The sequence below is a fragment of the Pelobates fuscus genome, chromosome 12 (genome assembly GCF_036172605.1).
Source record: "Pelobates fuscus isolate aPelFus1 chromosome 12, aPelFus1.pri, whole genome shotgun sequence".
NCBI lineage: Eukaryota > Metazoa > Chordata > Amphibia > Anura > Pelobatidae > Pelobates > Pelobates fuscus.
Genome location: NC_086328.1, coordinates 127,512,535 through 127,535,642, shown reverse-complemented (window position 1 = coordinate 127,535,642; position 23,108 = coordinate 127,512,535). Strand labels below are relative to the sequence as shown.

The 23,108-nt window shown below is 38.8% G+C and overlaps 1 protein-coding gene across 2 annotated transcripts in view; it reads left to right on the top strand.

Annotated features, from left to right (window-relative positions):
• Positions 1-23,108, top strand: part of SYT9 (synaptotagmin 9) — a 133,516-nt gene that overhangs the window by 95,182 nt on the left and 15,226 nt on the right. For both annotated transcript variants that reach the window (XM_063438304.1, XM_063438303.1), the window contains exon 4: positions 16,030-16,150. In XM_063438304.1, the coding sequence (XP_063294374.1) occupies positions 16,030-16,150 (121 nt within the window). The remainder of the gene's footprint in view (positions 1-16,029; positions 16,151-23,108) is intronic.

The following is a 23,108-nucleotide window of genomic DNA, read 5'->3' as shown; positions in this document are numbered from 1 at the left end:
ATGGTAGCCCAGGAATGAGAATTACCCCCATGATGGCATACCATTTGCAAAAGAAGACAACCCAAGGTATTGCAAATGGGGTATGTCCAGTCTTTTTTAGTAGTCACTTAGTCACAAACACTGGCCAAAATTTGCGTTCAATTTAGTTTTTTACTTTTTTCACACACAAACAAATATGACCGCTAACTTTGGCTACTAAAAAAGACTGGACATCTCCCATATAGAATACCCTGGGTTGTCTACTTTAAAAAAAATATGTACATGTGAGGTGTGATTCAGAGATTTATGACAGATAATAGTGTTACAAAGTCACTATTGATACATTTAAAAAATATATATATTTGAAACAGCAATTTCCTATTTGTACTTATAGCCCTATTACTTGCACACAAAAAAAGCATGTAAACACTGGGTGTTTTTAAACTCAGGACAACATTTTGAATCTATTTAGCAGTTTTTTTTCATTAGCTTTCGCTGAGGTAAGTAAAAGATTTTTCAAGTAAAAGTAAAAAAAACATATTTTTTTCAATTTTTCACCATATTTTTTTTTTTTTTTTTTAAAGTAAATTATATGACATGATACAAATAATGGTATGTAAAGAAAGCCCTTTTTGTCCTGAAAAGAAACAATATATAATTTGTATGGGAACAGTAAATGAGAGAGAGGAAAATTACAGCTAAACACAAACACCACAAAAGTGTTAAAAGAGCCCTGGTCCTTAAAGGGACACTCTAGGCACCCAGACCACTTCTGCCCATTGGAGTGGTCTGGGTGCCAACTCCCACTACTCCTAACCCTGCAAGTGTAATTATTGCAGTTTTTTGTTTTGTTTTTTTAAACTGCAATAATTACATTGCAGGGTTAACTCCACCTCTAGACAGCCACTAGAGGGAACTCCCTGATTTCTAGCAAAGATTTTCTTTTCTAGAGCGTCGCTGGACATCACCACGCTGTGTGAGGACCTCCAGCGTCGCTCATTTCCCCATAGGAAAGCATTGAAAAGCTTTTTCAATGCTTTCCTATGGGGAGACCTAATGCCCATGCGCGGCATTGCCGCGCATGCGCATTCGGTCTCCTCGACCGGTGGGCGGGATCAGTCTCGCCCACCGGCCAACGGAATCAGAAGGAGGAGCGGCGCGGAGGAGGAGACAGCGACGAGGGACATCGCCGCTGCCTCAGGTAAGTGACTGAAGGGGTTTTCACCCCTTCAGTAACCGGGGATTGGTGGGTGGGAGGGAGAGGGTACCTCCAGTGCCAGAAAAACAGATTGTTTTCCTGGCACTGGAGTTTCCCTTTAACGTACAACATGGCCAAAACAGGCAGTCCTGAAGAGGTTAAGTAATTTGAATTTGTTTGTAAATAAAATTCACTGTAAACAAGACACTGTTTATTTTCTTTAAAGATATTTGTAGTAAAGGGCTCACTGACCCTGCTGATATAGAGAAAGCTAACTTTGACCCTGTAGATTGCTTGAGACTACATTACCCATGCTGCACAGCTTGAGAAATGGAAATCAAGGCATACACAAAACAGAGGGGTACCACTTGCTGAGCACCATGGGAATGTAGTTCCCAAACATTGGCAGTGCTCATGATGCTTATCAATGTACTAAGGGTTATTAGCTACACCTGTACATGCCTCGGCTGCACTTGGCTGTAATGTCAAACAAGAGGCTGCAATTCTGGACATTTTCGACCCATAGTTCTCTGCTTTAGCTATTGTGTTATGTAATAGGGCATGCTAGGAGTTTTAATATGCAGCAACTATAGTCCCGTTGGTCAAGAGGGCCCCGTCTAGGATAACGGTGACCAAAACGTAGAACTCCATCTGTCAATCTCCAGCTGGGGATTTACCATTTTCCCATCCTTACAGGGTTGTATTTGTGAGAAGTGGGTCTCACTTCCTCCCAGCATCACTGATATTACATGGGCCTGGCTACAGCACCCTGAAACACCCGTTTTCAGCATCGCCCGATGGGTTTCCACCCGAGCATGCAGGCCATGTTGCAGCCGTACTGGCTCCACAGGCAGTAGTTCCGTTGCTGCCTTTGGTTGTTCATTCATTCTACGAGCGTTCAAAGAGTGTTAAATGCTTTAGCATAATGGTCTAATAGAATGTGACTTACTGAAAGACTCTACCTTAAATCATTGTTGAGCATCAAGTCAATAAAGCATGCTCTTGTAAGCAACTGACAAAGTGTATCTTAGCATTACTCTGTATAACTGACAGGATATATTCCATCCAATTTTATGCTGGTCTTTAGGTACATGCCTCATTTGCTTGTATCAAAACACCAATCATTCACCTCATCATGTGTCTAAAGATGTCTTCATTTGTTCCGTTAAACAAAAATGCCTAGCTGCGTGACATTTGTGATTAACATTTCTTATTGTTATCAAGGGGAAAATTCCTTAGGGACAAGATATGCTTCAATTCATTGGGAAGAGAACGTCTGAAGAAATAATTATATATATATATATATATATATATATGTATAGTTTTAGTAACATTCTTGCTTTTACTTGTTTGTGGAAGCTTGCCTTTTACATATACATCAAATAATTCAATACCCTAAAATGATGCCTTTGTAAAGCAGCATAGGCATTTTTATGTCCCTACATCAATCATAAGGTTGGTTATATAAGAACTACATTGCTTAAGTAGATCACAGGGATAAGGCTTTACTGTTGAGTAAAAGGCTTGTCATGGAACTCTATGAAAGAACCTTTTCACATTATCATATATAGATCCATTCATAAAAAATGAATAGAGTAGTCGTTTCAAAGACTTGGTTAGAAGTTGCAACTTCTATTCACTTCATGTGCAGTTGTTTCATGATTTAAACCTCTGCTTGTGCTGAACTACATAGTAGTCTAGGTTGAGAAAAAGACCAAAGTTCATCAAGTTCAACCTTGAAACCCATTCCTTTATATTCTTATATAAGAAGGCACAAAAAGCAATTGTAGCCATTTCCAATTATACCACACAAAGGGGAAATAACTCCTTCTTGACTTCATAATGGTAATCAGATTTCTCCTTTTATAAACAACCTATTTATATACATATCAATTATGTCTTTGTGTAAAAAGCATCAAAGCCTTTTTAAAAAAAAAGAATATCTATAGAATCTGATAAGACAACCTCTTTAGGCAGAGAACTCCATATCCTCTGATGTAAGCAAAATCTCCTTTCTTCCAGTCTCAATGGGTGACCTCTTGTCTGCTTTATATTCCTACAAATGAAAAGGTGAGCGACAGAGGTTTGTACTGACCCTGTACATATCGTAATAGTGCTATCATATCCCATCATTTTATCCATGTACCTCTGCTAGACAGGTTTATGAGTGGTCACTCTACTGACTGATAACGTGGGTGCCAGGATTGGCTGAATCTTTTTAGCTACTTCCTGATTTGGGCAAAGACTACTTCAACAGCTGCAAATGTTAGGGAAATGCAGTAACACGTAAAATGCCTTTTTTAAAGCCATTTTTAATGTCATATCCATTTGATACATTAAATAAAGGGATCGACTCAAACTTTAAAGGGACACTATAGTCACCTGAACAACTTTAGCTTAATAAAACAGATTTGGTGTATAGAACATGCCCCTGCAGCCTCACTGCTCAATCCTCTGCCATTTAGGAGTTAAATCCCTTTGTTTATGAACCCTAGTCACACCTCCCTGCATGTGACTTGCACAGCCTTCCATAAACACTTCCTGTAAAGAGAGCCCTATTTAGGCTTTCTTTATTGCAAGTTCTGTTTAATTAAGATTTTCTTATCCCCTACTATGTTAATAGCTTGCTAGACCCTACAAGAGCCTCCTGTATGTGATTAAAGTTCAATTTAGAGATTGAGATACAATTATTTAAGGTAAATTACATCTGTTTGAAAGTGAAACCAGTTTTTTTTTCATGCAGGCTCTGTCAATCATAGCCAGGGGAGGTGTGGCTAGGGCTGCATAAACAGAAACAAAGTGATTTAACTCCTAAATGACAGTGAATTGAGCAGTGAAATTGCAGGGGAATGATCTATACACTAAAACTGCTTTATTTAGCTAAAGTAATTTAGGTGACTATAGTGTTCCTTTAACAATGAAACAGCTCTGTTTTGTGTAGTTTATACAATCTGATACATTAGTCACCATAGAAATATACAAAACTAGAAGAAATTGGAATATTTTTTAAATAATCTGTTAGTTCAATGATGACTTTTTTTATTACTACAGAACAAACCTATCCCCGTACCCAAAAGAATATTACTTATCTAACTTTTTGCCAAGTTCTGTCTGTTTTGACCAGTATTGCATCTCAAATAAAATATCTTTGGAGAAAGACAGGGCTAATTTTCTTCTTCAACCACAAGGCTTATCAGACAAAAACTGCATATATTTATTTTACACATCTTATAGTACTAAATAGTACTAATTCAATATTGCCCTAATGTACCAGGAATTTGATATTTCGGGTATATTTCTTCAAAGACATGACAAGTTATGTTTAAGCCATTGATCTAAATGCATGAAATGTGCCTCCCAGCTCCAAACCCAATTTATACTCTGTAAAGGAAGATTTGATGGCTTGATAAGCAATCTGTCACAGTGCCAATCTCCAGAAGAAAAAAAATATAGTAAATTTAACATCTGAGAACATACAGTTATATCTTCCTGCAAAGACACTGTTCGATTGCAGAGTGGCATCTAATTGACAAGGCGAAATTGCAATGCCCGTCCAGACACTCTAATGATCGAGAAGAAATGACACACAACATATTGTTTTGCCGCAGGTTGACAAACGGGACAAGGGAGTGAGGTTAGTAGACAATTAATTGAAGGCAGGCATCACAATATGGCAGCAAATCCTCAAACTCCAATTGATTTCAAAGACTTATGACAGTCATCTCAACGAGCGAAGTGAGACAAGATAGTCACTGACCAGATGACAAGAAGAAGAGAGCCAACAAAATTGTAAAATGGCAACGTTATTGTCAAGAACGAATTATTTGTATATCCATGTCTTGCATAGAAAACAACAAAAAATAAATTCTTAGAACATAGCATTGAGTTATTTTTTTATCAATATCAATCAAGTTAATCTGGAAAATGTGTAGGGACAAGCTTGAACAATATCATTTTCTGGAACAGATATATGAGTGAGATGGGAGCCTATGACCCTTGAAGGGACACATTTTTTATTAAGATAATTTTCAGTTAATTGCATAAAAAGCATTTTCTGCATAGCTTCAACTTTGATGATTCGCAGTGAAAATATCTCATGATTATTTATCCATGAGGTTCTGTGAGCCTATGAACGCTATTTTAGGCTGCAGTAGTCTAAAACTCAATAACAATTGTTCCTGTCCAAATGTCAAAAATTCTGTAACCATTTATAACAATGACATCTGTGGATCTGATAAATGCTGATTTCCTTTCCGTCACAGTTTCATTGTAGCTTTCAAGAAACAGAGATTGAATTTTTAGTTCACAGCAGAAGATAACGTGATTCTAGAGAGTAATTTTTATAAAATCCATTGTTATTTTTATATATGCTCTATAAACAAGAAAAAAATGTAGGTTCTTCTGTGCATGCAAATATGAGAATATGCATGGGTATATACATGGACATTCAAAGATCAGTGTGTAACTTTGTGTTATGTTCAAGGTTCGCACGTGTAACTGAATGCCTGAAAGTTAGTGTGTGAGTTCCAGGAGGTATGATGTGAATTAATGCATGTATGAAGTTAAAGGGACACTATAGGCACCAAAACAAATTTATCTAAATAAAGCAGTTTTGGTGTATAGATCATGTCCCTGCAGTCTCACTGCTCAATTCTCTGTCATTTAGGAGTTAAATCGCTTTGTTTATACAGCCCTAGTCACACCTCCTTTCTTCATTTCACAGTCTGTTTAATTTAGAATTTTGTATCTCCTGCTCTGTTAATAGCTTGCTTTTTGCAATTAAAGTTTAATTTACAGAGTAGGGGATAACACCTCGAAAGTAAGTTAACATCTGATTGAAAATAAAACCCTTTTCTCATGCAGGCTGTGTTAGTCACAGCCAGGGGAGGTGTGGCTAGGGCTGCATAAACAGAAACAAAAGTATTTTAACATATAAATGGCAGAGAATTGAACAGTGAGACTTCAGAGGCAGGATGTATACACTAAAACTGCTGCATTAAGCTAAAGTTGTTTTGATGCCTATAGTGTACCGTTAATTATATGCATGTGTGCAGCTAGGATGCTGCATGTTTGAATACATGTATGAAAGTTAATGTGTCATGCGAGGATCAGTAACTTGTAGCTAAGCATTTTGCAGTCTTAAGAACTAAGTTCTTTTCTTAAACTTATAAAACAAAAAGAAACATTAAAAAATAAACCATTGGGTCCTAGGTAGGGGCCCGATGAGAAGTTCATACCCCACCCTTCATCTCATTGATGGTTGGTGAGTAAATGGTAATAAAAGAGAATCCTGGGGGACTATAAAAGGTCTCAGTACATCATTTAGAAAATATAAAACGGCATGACAGGCTGCAAAATGTAACGAATGGCTTACGTCAATTATGAAATACCAATTGTGGTATCATTTTGCTGTTGAGCCCTAATAATACAATCCCAAATTGTCACATGACCTTATCTATCAACAATTTTTACCTTATCTATTTCCCATTATCTGTGTCTGCAGACATGCGCTGTGTGTACCTGTCAGTTTAAAAATACACATATTTTGTGTGCCTGTTTTGCAGTATAATAGAGGGCAGGTATAATGCAATGAAAGGCGTTTTACGTAAGTGGGACAGAAGGATATAAAGCTAGCGAAATATTTCAGACGAATCAACTGGCCTCTTGCCAAAGCCCCATTCAGACTCTTCAAAATTAAACAAATTCCACGTTTTTAGAGGCTGATTATGCAGCCAATATATATGTGCGTCATCATACTGTCCCTTCTCTCCAAGGGATGTATTAAAATCATCAACGCAGCCAGACAGAATACTGAAACGCACAGATGTCTCCACTCAGCAGGTCAGCGGCAGAACTAGGAATGAACACATTCTTTGAAGTTTCCAGATGAAACCTTTGATGAGACTTTTTAATGTTTACTGCTGGGACTTTGGCAACAGAAATTCTGGATCATTTCTATATGTTTTTGTTGTGATATATTTATTTTTTTTAACGCTGTTTCCTTTCGTTATTGCTTATATTTGATACATGTAAATCCAATCTCCTCCTGCATGTACAACCGCCTCTGTTAGCTCATAAGAACAAGTTAGTAATAACCAATAATTAACCCCTTCCTACCAATAACATCTATGAGTTACATTTTGTGTATTGTTTTTTTTTATATATACCAAAAAAGCCAAATCACCTACTAGATTCTTCTTGATTCTTCCACCCTTTAAAAAAATTAATTTATCTTCTATTTCCCTTTGCATCTCTGACAAAGGAGCAAAAGTGAATTCAGGATGGGATGGTGCAAGCGATGCAAATCTAATCACTGATGCTCCGCTTTGAGTGGTGCCAGTGACACATGGCTTCAATGGCCAGCCCCCATTCGGACAGCCCAACCCATCCTGATTGACATACCTCCCTGGCACGTCTAGTGGTTTTCAGACAGGCAGTAACTGGGGGCACTTCTTGAATTTGTTAATTTCATCACTTTCTGGCCGAAAGACGAGACGAGGGGATATGATAGAAACATTTAAATACATAAAGGGAATCAACACAGTAAAGGAGGAGACTATATTTAAAAAAAGAAAAACTACCACAACAAGAGGACATAGTCTTAAATTAGAGGGGCAAAGGATTAAAAATAATACCAGGAAGTATTACTTTACTGAGAGGGTAGTGGATGCATGGAATAGCCTTCCAGCTGAAGTGGTAGAGGTGGTGAGGGAGTTTAAGCATGCGTGGGATAGGCATAAGGCTATCCTAACTATAAGATAAGGCCAGGGACTAATGAAAGTATTTAGAAAATTGGGCAGACTAGATGGGTGGAATGGTTCTTATCTGCCGTCGTATTCTATGTTTCTATGTTTCTACGTTCTGCATCATTACACAAATCATGATGACACCCAACACGTCCAATGCTTCTCACAGACAAAGACTGGACTCAAGGCTTCTATATGAAAAGCATTGAATTGATGGTACGTGTTGATTGCTGTGCATGCTCCCTATGTCACCAATGGTTCTTCATGAGAAGTATTGGATTGAAGCAAAAGCATTAAGTAAAAAGATTTCAAAGTAGGAGCAGAAGCCTCTGAGCAGAGCACTGAATTACAGGTACGATTTATTAGGGAAGAGTTTGGTTGTTGTTTTTTTTTTTACTTACCGCAACTGTAAGTAGTCACAGTGTTTTGGAACAGTTTGGCTTCTTACCCGGATTCCGCCAGACACCACTTCTTTCTTCCAATACAGCCTCAGTGATTGCCACAAACTATCGACCTTCACTAACCCCAGGCAGTGCAAGGCTTAGCTGATTGGCTGAGAGCTGTCTGCTGATGTTCTCAGACACTGAGCATGCACTGCAGGGCTTAGCTCAGGAGAACATCCAGTTCTACTGGCTGCAGAGAAGGGACGGCGAGCCACTTTTGCCAGATCCCAGATAAGCAGTTAAACCATTCTAAAATGGTTTCACTACTTACAAGGAGGGGGGGGGGCACAGTACTCCTGGCAACATAACAATGACAGTGGTCTTTTAATATTACCTTATTGTAGCTGTGACAAGACCAATCTCGCCACTGTGCACTGGAGGAGCCTGGTTGCCCGCCTGCTGCCTTCAGACTATGGCCCCATGTTAAAACGCTTGATTTTCCCCTGCAAAGACATGAAAGCCGGGTCATTCTGTGCTTGCCCTGTTTGAGGGGTGATACCCCAGATAGCTATGCCTTGGAGCCCATTCGTATAATGAAAGACTATGGGAAAGACTTTGGCTCCATGGCAATTGAACTGTATGTGTGTGGTCTGAGAGCCATTCAGTAATAATGTGCGCTCAGACCTAAGCTATCTGGGGATATGTTGAATGTACCTGTTTTATGCAATGGCTGCACAGTTATATATTTTTATGTATTTTATTGTCTTTTGCTGCCATGTGTTCAATGGAGTTTTGCCTCTGTCCTTGGAGATAATTGGATTACTTCCCAATTATCTCCAGGATAGAAGACTCTGTGGAACTGGTTTTGGGCAGAAAAGCCATGCTTCATTTGGTCACAAAGGACTACGATCTATCTTTTGAACCACTGGATCAATTTGTATGATTTTGACGTATGTTTGTATTTGGAGTATGCTGATTCTGAAAATCTGATTTGTGAATGTGATGCATACTTTTAAAGTTATGAATAATGTGGAAAAACTGTATTTCTCTGTCTGTGATAATTACATTACCCATTGTGTAAGGTAATTGTATCACAGGCAGAGGGGAGGATTTTGAGTGGGAGTGTCTGAGTGTATTGTACGTGTTTATTGGTTGTTTTCCAAAACCCTGTGGGTGGTACTAATGTGTATATAAGAACAATAAACCCACAGCTCTGTCTGTTCACTGCTTGACCCTCAACACGGAGCTTTGTCTCGTTCTTGGGGGGGATTTACTGTATGCTGTTCCAGTTTGACTGCTAGGAGTGTAAACCTATTCGTATGTTTTTTCCTATTCGGCTGTTTACAGCATTCGTATGGTGCCGGTTCAGCTGTTTACAGCATTCAAATGCTTCTCCGGTTCGGTGGATTGGTGTCTACAGTAGCTGTGCCTGTGTCTCTGGAAGGGAAGATCTACTAAACGGCTGTTAACCCCTTTTATGCCTGGGGGTGCCGTTACAGTAGCGTTTTACATTTCCACAATAAGAACAATTAATTATTAATGCTTATTATAAGCTTGTGTTTTGTTTAATTTTTTGCCACTCACTACAGGTACAAATCCATTTTTAGAGCATGTACCGTATATACTCGAGGCCCCTAATTTTACCCCAAAAAACTTGGAAAACGTATTGACTCGAGTATAAGACTAGGGTGGGAAATGCAGCAGCTACTGGTAAATTTCTAAATAAAATTAGATCCTAAAAAAATTATATTAATTGAATATTTATTTACAGTGTGTGTATATAATGAATGCAGTGTGTGTGTATGAATGCAGTGTGTGTATATGAGTGCAGTGTGTGTATGAGTGCAGTGTGTGTATGAATGCAGTGTGTATGAGTGCAGTGTGTGTGTATGTGTGCAGTGTGTGTATGAGTGCAGTGTGTGTATGTATGCAGTGTGTGTGTATGAGTGCAGTGTGTGTATGAGTGCAGTGTGTGTGTAGGAGTGCAGTCTGTGTGTATGAGTGCAGTGTGTGTATGAGTGCAGTCTGTGTGTATGTATGCAGTGTGTGTATGAATGCAGTGTGTGCGTATGAGCGCAGTGTGTGTATGAATGCAGTGTGTGTGTGTGTATGAGTGCAGTGTGTGTGTATGAGTGCAGTGTGTGTATGAGTGCAGTGTGTGTATTTATGCATGGTGTGTGTATGAGTGCAGTGTGTGTGTATGAGTGCAGTGTGTGTATGAGTGCAGTGTGTGTATGTATGCAGTGTGTGTGTATGAGTGCAGTGTGTGTATGAATGCAGTGTGTGTATATGAGTGCAGTGTGTGTATGAGTGCAGTCTGTGTGTATGAGCGCAGTGTGTGTATGAATGCAGTGTGTGTGTATGAGCGCAGTGTGTGTATATGAATGCAGTGTGTGTGTATGAGTGCAGTGTGTGTGTATGAGTGCAGTGTGTGTATGAGTGCAGTGTGTGTGTATGAGTGCATTGTATGTATGAGTGCAGTGTGTGTGTATGAATGCAGTGTGTGTGTATGAGTGCAGTGTGTGTGTATGAGTGCATTGTGTGTATGAGTGCAGTGTGTGTGTATGAATGCAGTGTGTGTGTGTATGAGTGCAGTGTGTGTATGAGTGCAGTGTGTGTGTATGAGTGCAGTGTGTATGAGTGCAGTGTGTATGAGTGCAGTGTGTGCGTGTATGAGTGCAGTGTGTGTATGAGTGCAGTGTGTGTGTATGAGTGCAGTGTGTGTGCATGAGTGCAGTGTGTGTGCATGAGTGCAGTGTGTGTGTGTTTTGCAGAGCCTTGGTTTTAATTATTTTAATAATTTTTTTTGTTGTATTATTATTTTACTTTTATTATTTTTTATTTTATTATTATTTTATTTTATTATTATTATTTTTTTTCATCCCCCCTCCCTGCTTGATACATGGCAGGGAGGGGGGCTCTCACTCCCTGGTGGTCAAGTGGCATTGGCAGTGGAAGTCTCACGGCCGCGCTATGACCCCGCGGCTCTCGGGAGACTTACACTGGGACCTGACAGAGGGAGCTGACCGGACCGGCGCGGAGGAGGAGGGAGCTGACTGGAGCTGCAGGAGAGGTAAGTAAACACTCTCTGCCAGCCCCCCTCCTACACAGCACACAGTAAATTGCCATAATACAGACAGTGACTTGAGTATAAGTCGAGTTGGGGTTTTTCAGCACAAAAAAATATGCTGAAAGACTCGACTTATACTGGAGTATATACGGTACACTAAATTTTAAGTATAACAAGACCTTAGGCATCAATAAAAAGGCCTTATTTTGGCAATGCAATCTGGCTGTGAATTGAATTCCCATGAATTGACTAAGCCAACGTGTGTAATGATTCTTTCTGTTTATGTCAAATTATTTTTCAATGAGAATTCTTAGTTGAAATGAAATAATGAAGCATTAATTACTTTGAAGCACATTGCAATTTAGCTGATTTGTTTATATTTAGAATTCTAATTTTGCAATTGTATGTTGTTTTTACATCCCCTTTTCTTTAATGAAGACTAATGAGATAATAGTAGGTATGAGTGAAATTACGTACCAATAACGAGAAAATAAACAAAAATCTAGTAAATATACTTGAAAATCTGCATGTTTGGTGAAAGGAGAGTATGCAATTCTGTTGCAAATGCTTAAAAAAAAAATTCCATTAAAAATTATTTTTGGTTGCATCCACATTTACTTGATAGAGAAGAGGAGAAAGGGAATATTTAAAAAAATCTCTCTCTTTTTAGTTCAATCGTGTTCCAAGTCAACAGAACTCAACAAAACTGGAAACCATAAATGGATGTCAGAAAGTGAGGATAGGTGACCCACTTTTAGGACAGAATAGTTCAGGGAATATGGCCGCCTCACACCTTCATGTTATAGAATCTGTTAGAAGTAAGAACCATTCCCAAAACCATCCTGGCAATGGAAATTAGGTCCAAGTGCAAACAGTCAACAGAAGAGTATTGGCTAAAATAAACCACCATATGGTCACAAGAAGGAGAATTCTCATCCCATCAGGAGCATATCAGAACTATGCACCTTCTTGGCAAGCATAAGCATTGCTAAAGGTGGACTTTGGGGGCTTAAGCCCCGGATGTCGGACTCCTTAGCCTTGGAGCTCTACAGGTAGTGGACGGACATAGATATATATTTTTTTTATAGTAACAGGCAGATTCTTTTCAAAGCATGTATCAACTGAAACATCAGTAGTATAGTGCTCAGGCTATGGGGTAGGGTGGTGCCCTCAGGTAAAAGTCAGAAAGGGGTGCTGGGAAACAGAATGTTACGGTACACCCCTATATTAAATAGGTTGCATGGTGTGATCACATTGAATACCTGGCTATTCAGTATGCGTCTAATTTCCATCTACGCTTGAATTGCTGCTGTCCATGCACAGAGAGGAAGAAACATCACATAGAAAGGCGGCAATATGTCATGACATATGCCCACCTCTCTTTTAGTGTAGATATCATCAAATTTTCCTTTGGGCTTAAACCACACATTATTCTGGATATTTAAGAAATTGGAAGTTTAGGCTAGTTGAGGGATAGGCAACCATCGGCACTCCAGATGTTGTGGACTACATCCCCCATAATGCTCTTACACCCATAATGCTGACAAAGCATCATGAGAGGTGTAGTACAAAACATCTGGAGTGCCATAGGAAATATCTTTCCTTTATTCCTATGGTATAACATGTGCTATTTACAATGCTCATTACTCATTATATATACGATGTCTTTTTTCATTTATGGAATTTCAACAGCTGTTACTGAAACAATTTTGCAATAAAAAACAAAAAAAGTCAATTTCTTCAAGCATCTTGTATAAGTTCTGGTCTACTTTTCCAGACTTGAACATCAAGACCAGAAAAAAAGGCATCCTGAGAGTTTAGTTCTAAGTAGAGATGTCCCGAACAGTTCGCCGGGAACTATTCGCCGGTGAACATAGCTTGTTCGCGATCGCCGCGGCGGGCGAACATATGCGATGTTCGGTCCGCCCCCTATTCATCATGGAGGTGGGAGGGTCTGGGAGGGAGGGTCTGCTGCTGATTGGCTGAAATGTGTCTGCTGACTGTGAGGTACAGAGTCAAAGTTTACTCAATGATGACGAATAGGGGGTGGACCGAACATCGCATATGTTTGCCCGCCGCGGCGACCGCGAACCAGCTATGTTTGCCGGCGAATAGTTCCTGGCGAACTGTTCGGGACATCTCTAGTTCTAAGCATTGAATAATTTTATTAATGTCAAATGGCATTTGGATCCAGTATTAAGAAAGTGCTTTATGGTCAAGCAAATACATTCAGTTTTGTTTTGCTTTTTAGTTCAGGTGACGTAGCTTCTAGGCACAAGCTTGATGTGGACTGTTAACTGAAGTTTATTCAATATTTTCAGTCTTACATAAAATCCAAAAAGCTTTTTTCTCATAATAGTGGGCTCTAGAGAAGGTCAAGCTACAGTATGTGCTAGACTTTTGGCATAAGATTTCTAAAAGTTACTTGGCTCAATGCGTCCCAGTACCATTAGGAATCGTTGTCCATTCCGATGAGCTGTATCAACCTCCGGTGGGGCTCGTGTACAAGGACCTTTTGGAAACTTTTATGAAGCAGCCACCTGGTAATTGAATCATATTTTTGTGAAACATTAACATTTATATGTAGCCTCTAAAAAAAACTCTGTTTTACCATGGACTATAGACTGATATTGCTTTCAACGAATGAAAGTATTTCAACAATATATTTTGTGTTTAATTTATCTTCCTTAAAAACAACGTATAGTTCTATAATCTCTATTATAAAAAACTAGCTACTGTCTACTAGCTTCTGCACCAGCTATCAAAACAATTTTTGTAATGTAAATTAAATTGAAGAACTGCTTCAACTACATCACAGCATAAAAGAAAAAAGCAGAAAACGTATGAAATTATCAATATTCAGCAGCATAAATCAATAGAATTAAATACATACATATTCCAAAAAATATTACTCATAAACTATACTCAAACGTCCACCTTCATCAGTCCACTTTAAAAGTTCTAAATTGATAAAGTCATCACAAATGTATATAATCGCAGCAGTTGTCAGGCACATGAAAAGGGGTAATATAAAAGTCAATGTAAAGGGATGTCTCAGTTGGCATGGGGTTATTGAATTTACAATAATGAATATTGATTATTTTATACTTTTTATGTTTTTTTTCTTTTATGCTGTGACGTAAGTTAGTGCAGTTCATCTATTTCTTTTACATAACTAGTTTATTTTCCTTGACTGCGGCTTGTGTATTATCCATTAGCGACCCTGCCATTGTTAACCATGAATTTTGAAGCCTTACAACATGTCAACTGTGGAAGATAAATTGACTGGAGAGAATGCTTTGGATTAGAGATGGTTCAGACTAATGGGATGGATCATAATATAGCTTAAGAAAGAGCTTTGGGTGTTCGGAGAGTTGAGTCAATTATTGTTTTGCTTTTTGAGATGCTACATAATTTGGATGAAGTTATTGGGCCTTTGAAATATTTGGAGATGGGTGAACGTAGGTGAGTCTGTTATTCCAGTGAGTAAAACAGGCCTGAAACATTGTTTTTGGCCAGACTCCCAGGTCTAATTTTTATGTCTCTGTTTAACACTTTTAGAAGTTGGGGAGAGGTGGTAGTGAGATATATGATACTAGGATAGAAAACAATCTTTATATGACTTTGAAGGAATTGTTTGAGAGTTGGGGTATGAATGAACTGTATCATTTCTCATATTGTTCCTTTTCTATCGAGTTGTTTACAGTTAAATTATGTGTCCTCTTGTACTGCTTCTATGTAATCCATGTCCATACCATCGAAAAACAGAATTGGTCCCAACACACGTTACTGAGCACTGATCAATAAATCAGCTATTCTGAAGAACTTTACTCCTCATTGTTAGAATGATTTCAATTATTTGTTATTTACCATGGCACCATATTGCTGGTAAATGTATACATATTATTAAAAAATAAAAAAGGGCACATTTGGGAGAGAGCATTTATATATTATGTTATAATTAATTAAGTTGGTTCTGGTAAGGGCAGCTGAGGAGAAGAGCTACCAATGAATGATGGTATTTAGTAATTGCATTCATGCAACAGTCATGACAACACTCTTCAAATGAAGAACAACCAAGATAGAGACAACCAAGCACAGTTAATTCTTAGGTAGAGTTATTTAGACAATATAAAGCAACTGTTTAACTCCAGAGCTTGATAAATTCTACTGTGTTCAGTTATTTCTGTCTTATTAATCATATCATTAATTGGATCTTGCTTTGTTTTTTTGTGATATGCCAGAGGTGCAATGCCTATAGTATTTTTCTTTTTATGTACAATAAGGTATATCGATGGCCCCAAAGTCTTGTTTTTTATCATCATAAACATGCAACATAATACTGCTATGGCTCCCAAAGAAGACAAATGGACACATTGAGAGGGGAAGAAGCAATCTCTTTACCCATCTCATTGTCCTACCAGACCCACCATCCAAAAGACTTGTAACCTAGAGAAGTCTTTGGAATGTCTCTTCAAATATTAGAAAAATAAATCGAGGATCTTTTGGACAGTTTTATTAATAGTAATATTATCAATATTATTTGCTCTACAGAGTTTTACTTTGAATTAGTCCATGTGATTTATCTTTTGAAGCAGAAATGCACGACTTTGTGTTCTGTCTGTTTTTTCACCTGCTCTTTCTGTTTTGTAGGATAACGTCGACCTTGGCGACTTGATGTTTTCTCTCTGCTATCTGCCTACAGCGGGAAGACTAACAATCACCATAATAAAGGCTAGAAATCTCAAGGCAATGGATATAACAGGGGCATCTGGTGAGAAAATGACCGGTTTTAATAATCCTCTGAGTGCTTGTTTATTTGAGCATTAAATGCATGGAACTGAGCACATAACCTCATGTTGTGATTAACAATGTCTGCAGTATAAACAATAAGACAGGGTAGATAGAGGCATTTTAAAGTTTAACTTTCATGCAAAAATAACAAGGTGGTGCTCTGTAGGTGATATAACGGCATCTATACATCGTGCTAGCTACATTACTAGAAAATGGGAAGATACAATTTATTGAAATATTGGATATTCAAGCTTTTTGCATTGTGTCTTTAGCGTAGAGATCTAGATCTAGCGATAGCTATTCTGAGAGATTTTTAAACACTACACAGACCAGAAAGTAAGATGCAGATGGGGGGCATTCGAGACATGAATAAAAGAGCCATCAAAAATAGAGAAGAGGGTTGCACTCAATCACAAAAAAATCACAGGGTGCTAACTGAGAATGGGTCAGCATACCCCATAGAATATACATCAAAGAAAAAATCTCAGGCACTTATTGTGATATGTTTAAAGCAGCTTTAATGGATCCACAACGTTTCGACCTGTACCCAGGTCTTTATCAAGCCTGATGAAGACCTCGATACAGGTCGAAATTTGTGCAACCGTGGCGGCAATGCTTTATTCATTTATTTTAATTTTATTAACATGAAACTTTCAACAGTCTTGATTTTCGGGTTCTGTAACGCCATCCCGGAACTGTCTCCAACAAGAATAGAGGAAACGCACACAATTAGATGCGCTCACGCACACAAAAAGACACGCTCGCGCAATGATCAGGCCATTAAGACCCTGCAGAAAGCACTGAAATGCATGGCTAATCCACCGTCGGTCGGTCTACTCATTTGGTAGGCCCATCTGTCAACTGAGGTGTCCATTCTACGAGGAAGGAAGGATCCCATATAAGAATAATGTAGGACAATAAACAATAAAATACTTTTTTTTAACATTCTATATTTATTGATTTTTAAATAGGAAAAAAGTACAAGGGAATCGCTTTGCTGCCAAACGTGCTATGTGTATAAAAGAATAGGAAGATGTAACAAAGTTTACACAAGTTGCACTGTGCACGGTGCATGTGACTGAGCACGAAACATATGTTTCGGAGCTTGCATTACCTTCCTGGTCAAAGGTCCGTTAGTGCGTCTAACCCACTTCTCCACAAACTCATGACAATTAACACTAGCAGACTTCAAGGAAGACTTTTTAAAGGAGGACAACACATTTTTTAAATGAGGACAATAAATAATATAAGATTTACCAGCAATAAGCTGTATAAAAAACACCCCCAAAGACTTCTGTTCTTCTAACATGACAATCGTGATGCTCATATTCATAATGTTTCCTTACCTCCACATGTAGATAACTGCAAGCTACGGGGTAACACATTTTTGGTCAGTCATTTTTTATTGTATTGCAGCATCCAGATAACGAGTTTACCTCCACAGGAATATTTGTATATGGATCAAGATTTTGATAGTTTGTAACTGAGCAATACATTTTGAATAGGTTTTGCTGTGAAATAAAGACATCCTTTTTTTAATTACATTTTTGATTAAGAGTTTTTGCAGAAAAAAAAAAAGGAAGCGCAGAGTGGTTTTTAATGTTTTATTAAGTATAAAATGTTTCCCCGTGCAAAAAAAAACACAAAAAAAAACATTTCAACCTCATGAATGTATGTGCAAGTATGGCCCACCGTAAATCCAGATCTTGTTTTGTATGGTCCTGTCCCACCATGGCTATGTTTTTAGTTGCATTGTATATTATATAAGTATAGGAAGAGAAACTAACATGTCCATTAAAGTTTAAACTGAGGAAGACTCCAGATGGAGTTGAAACACGTTTGCTGCTAGACCAAAGTATTGTATCTGGGACTTTTTTCTTATTTACTCTGCGGTGTTTTATTTAGGCTTTGTGCCTAGTATATTTTACTATTTATACACTGCTTATTGTCCCAGTTTTATTTTGGTTTTTTGTTCAATAAATTTTGGATTCTGCACTTTGTATCCTGTGCTTCTCTCCTCGAGGATATAGTTTTAGCCTTTTTAGGCACCCTCCTGCATACTATATAGAGCCTGGGACGGCTTTAAATCCTGTGAGTTTTACTCTACATAAGGGGTCTACCATTATATATATACATTTTGCACTGTTATGTTATTTGTGTTTTTTAGATTGATCCCGAATTGTTTTAAATTTCAAATTTAACATAACCATTAAATCTAGATGTGGTGTTTGTATAGTGGATGCAGTGTGTGTTTGTATAGTGTATGTGGTGTGTATATGGTGGATGCATTGTTTGTGAATAGTGGATGCAGTGTGTGTGTGTGTGTATAGTGGATACTGTGTGTGAGTATAGTGTATGTGGTGTTTGTATAGTGGATACTGTGTGTGAGTATAGTGTATGTGGTGTTTGTATAGTGGATACTGTGTGTGAGTATAGTGTATGTGGTGTTTGTATAGTGGATACTGTGTGTGTGTGAGTATAGTGTATGTAGTGTGTATAGTGTATACTGTGTGTGAGTATAGTGTATGTGGTGTTTGTATTGTGGATACTGTGTGTGAGTATAGTGTATGTGGTGTTTATAGAGGATGCAGTGTTTGTGTATAGTGTATGTGGTGTGTATGGTGGATGAATTGTTTGTGCAGTGCATGCATTGTGTGTTTGTTTAGTGTATGCAGTGTGCATGGGCTGTGTTGTGGTGTGTGTGGATGCAGTGTGTGAGTATAGTGTATGTGGTGTGTGTATAGTGGATGCAGTGTGTGAGTACAGTGTATGTGGTGTGTATATAGTGGATGCAGTGTGTGAGTATAGTGTATGTGGTGTGTGTATAGTGGATGCAGTGTGTGAGTATAGTGTATGTGGTGTGTGTATAGTGGATGCAGTGTGTGTGTGTATAGTGGATGCAGTGTGTGAGTTCAGTGTATGTGGTGTGTGTATAGTGGATGAAGTGTGTGAGTATAGTGTATGTGGTGTGTGTATAGTGTATACAGTGCAGTATGTGTTTGTATAGTGTATTATGTGTGTGAGTACAGTTGATGTGGTGTGTGTATAGTGGATGCAGTGTTTGTGTATAGTGGATGCAGTGTGTGTGTGTATAGTGGATGCAGTGTGTGAGTACAGTGTATGTGGTGTGTGTATAGTGGATGCAGTGTGTGAGTACAGTGTATGCGGTGCGTGTATAGTGGATGCAGTGTGTGAGTACAGTGTATGTGGTGTGTGTATAGTGGATGCAGTGTTTGTGTATAGTGTATGTGGTGTGTGTATAGTGGATGCAGTGTGTGTGTATAGTGGATGCAGTGTGTGAGTACAGTGGATGCGGTGTGTGTATAGTGTATACAGTGCAGTATGTGTTTGTATAGTGTATTATGTGTGTGAGTACAGTGGATGTGGTGTGTGTATAGTGGATGCAGTGTGTGAGTACAGTGGATGTGGTGTGTGTATAGTGTATACAGTGCAGTATGTGTGTGTATAGTGGATGCAGTGTGTGAGTATAGTGTATGTGGTGTGTGTATAGTGTATACAGTGCAGTATGTGTTTGTATAGTGTATTATGTGTGTGAGTATAGTGTATGTGGTGTGTGTGTATAGTGTATACAGTGCAGTATGTGTTTGTATAGTGTATTATGTGTGTGAGTATAGTGTATGTGGTGTGTGTATAGTGGATGCAGTGTGTGAGTACAGTGTATGTGGTGTGTGTATAGTGGATGTAGTGTGTGAGTACAGTGTATGTGGTGTGTGTGTATAGGGGATGCAGTGTGTGAGTACAGTGTATGTGGTGTGTGTATAGTGGATGCAGTGTGTGAGTATAGTGTATGTGGTGTGTGTATAGTGTATACAGTGCAGTATGTGTTTGTATAGTGTATTATGTGTGTGAGTACAGTGTATGTGGTGTGTGTATAGTGGATGCAGTGTGTGAGTACAGTGTATGTGGTGCGTGTATAGTGGATGCAGTGTGTGAGTACAGTGTATGTGGTGTGTGTATAGTGGATGCAGTGTTTGTGTATAGTGTATGTGGTGTGTGTATAGTGGATGCAGTGTGTGTGTGTGTAGTGTATACAGTGCAGTATGTGTTTGTATAGTGTATTATGTGTGTGAGTACAGTGGATGTGGTGTGTGTATAGTGGATGCAGTGTGTGAGTACAGTGGATGTGGTGTGTGTATAGTGTATAGAGTGCAGTATGTGTTTGTATAGTGTATTATGTGTGTGAGTATAGTGTATGTGGTGTGTGTATAGTGTATACAGTGCAGTATGTGTTTGTATAGTGTATTATGTGTGTGAGTATAGTGTATGTGGTGTGTGTATAGTGTATACAGTGCAGTATGTGTTTGTATAGTGTATTATGTGTGTGAGTATAGTGTATGTGGTGTGTGTATAGTGGATGCAGTGTGTGAGTACAGTGTATGTGGTGTGTGTATAGTGGATGCAGTGTGTGAGTACAGTGGATGTGGTGTGTGTATAGTGGATGCAGTGTGTGAGTATAGTGTATGTGGTGTGTGTATAGTGGATGCAGTGTGTGAGTACAGTGTATGTGGTGTGTGTATAGTGGATGCAGTGTGTGAGTACAGTGTATGTGGTGTGTGTATAGTGGATGCAGTGTGTGAGTATAGTGTATGTGGTGTGTGTATAGTGGATGCAGTGTGTGAGTATAGTGTATGTGGTGTGTGTATAGTGGATGCAGTGTGTGAGTATAGTGTATGTGGTGTTTGTATAGTGGATGCAGTGTGTGAGTACAGTGTATGTGGTGTGTGTATAGTGGATGCAGTGTGTGAGTATAGTGTATGTGGTGTGTGTATAGTGGATGCAGTGTGTGAGTATAGTGTATGTGGTGTGTGTATAGTGGATGCAGTGTGTGAGTACAGTGTATGTGGTGTGTGCATAGTGGATGCAGTGTGTGAGTATAGTGTATGTGGTGTGTGTGTAGTGTATACAGTGCAGTATGTGTTTGTATAGTGTATTATGTGTGTGAGTGTAGTGTATGTGGTGTGTGTATAGTGTATACAGTGCAGTATGTGTTTGTATAGTGTATTATGTGTGTGAGTATAGTGTATGTGGTGTGTGTATAGTGGATGCAGTGTGTGAGTACAGTGTATGTGGTGTGTGTATAGTGGATGCAGTGTGTGAGTACAGTGGATGTGGTGTGTGTATAGTGGATGCAGTGTGTGAGTATAGTGTATGTGGTGTGTGTATAGTGGATGCAGTGTGTGAGTACAGTGTATGTGGTGTGTGTATAGTGGATGCAGTGTGTGAGTACAGTGTATGTGGTGTGTGTATAGTGGATGCAGTGTGTGAGTATAGTGTATGTGGTGTGTGTATAGTGGATGCAGTGTGTGAGTATAGTGTATGTGGTGTTTGTATAGTGGATGCAGTGTGTGAGTACAGTGTATGTGGTGTGTGTATAGTGGATGCAGTGTGTGAGTATAGTGTATGTGGTGTGTGTATAGTGGATGCAGTGTGTGAGTATAGTGTATGTGGTGTGTGTATAGTTGATGCAGTGTGTGAGTATAGTGTATGTGGTGTGTGTATAGTGGATGCAGTGTGTGAGTACAGTGTATGTGGTGTGTGTATAGTGGATGCAGTGTGTGAGTATAGTGTATGTGGTGTGTGTGTAGTGTATACAGTGCAGTATGTGTTTGTATAGTGTATTATGTGTGTGAGTATAGTGTATGTGGTGTGTGTATAGTGTATACAGTGCAGTATGTGTTTGTATAGTGTATTATGTGTGTGAGTATAGTGTATGTGGTGTGTGTATAGTGGATGCAGTGTGTGAGTACAGTGGATGTGGTGTGTGTATAGTGGATGCAGTGTGTGAGTATAGTGTATGTGGTGTGTGTATAGTGGATGCAGTGTGTGAGTATAGTGTATGTGGTGTTTGTATAGTGGATGCAGTGTGTGAGTACAGTGTATGTGGTGTGTGTATAGTGGATGCAGTGTGTGAGTATAGTGTATGTGGTGTGTGTATAGTGGATGCAGTGTGTGAGTATAGTGTATGTGGTGTGTGTATAGTTGATGCAGTGTGTGAGTATAGTGTATGTGGTGTGTGTATAGTGGATGCAGTGTGTGAGTACAGTGTATGTGGTGTGTGTATAGTGGATGCAGTGTGTGAGTATAGTGTATGTGGTGTGTGTGTAGTGTATACAGTGCAGTATGTGTTTGTATAGTGTATTATGTGTGTGAGTATAGTGTATGTGGTGTGTGTATAGTGTATACAGTGCAGTATGTGTTTGTATAGTGTATTATGTGTGTGAGTATAGTGTATGTGGTGTGTGTATAGTGGATGCAGTGTGTGAGTACAGTGGATGTGGTGTGTGTATAGTGGATGCAGTGTGTGAGTATAGTGTATGTGGTGTGTGTATAGTGGATGCAGTGTGTGAGTACAGTGTATGTGGTGTGTGTGTAGTGTATACAGTGCAGTATGTGTTTGTATAGTGTATTATGTGTGTGAGTATAGTGTATGTGGTGTGTGTATAGTGTATTATGTGTGTGAGTACAGTGGATGTGGTGTACACGTTGAAAGGAGTTGGCAGTGTACTCTGCAGAAAGTTTCCCAAAATATCAGTCCCCTACCTGCTTTCTAGTCGTGTTTTCAGACACTGAATGACCCAGAGATAATACCCTGCCCTGATGCCCTCAGTAAGTTATGCAGTAATGCAGAGTAGATGAACAAACATTAAGAAAGATAGACTTGTGATGTTTCAGGCACAGATCTACTGAACTGCACCTCACATAAATTGGGGGACATATCTGTACCCCTTCTCCTGTATGTAAGGATGATGAGGGTGGATAGTGAATGAAAGAGCTACTGGGCACTCACTGAAAATGCTAGTTTTTAGAATACCAAAGCAAGGTGGAATATACACCTTAATCCAAAGTCAGTTTTATATACTCACCAATAATTTGGCAGTTACAATGTCCTCATTGAAAGTGATCATAATTAAGGCCCT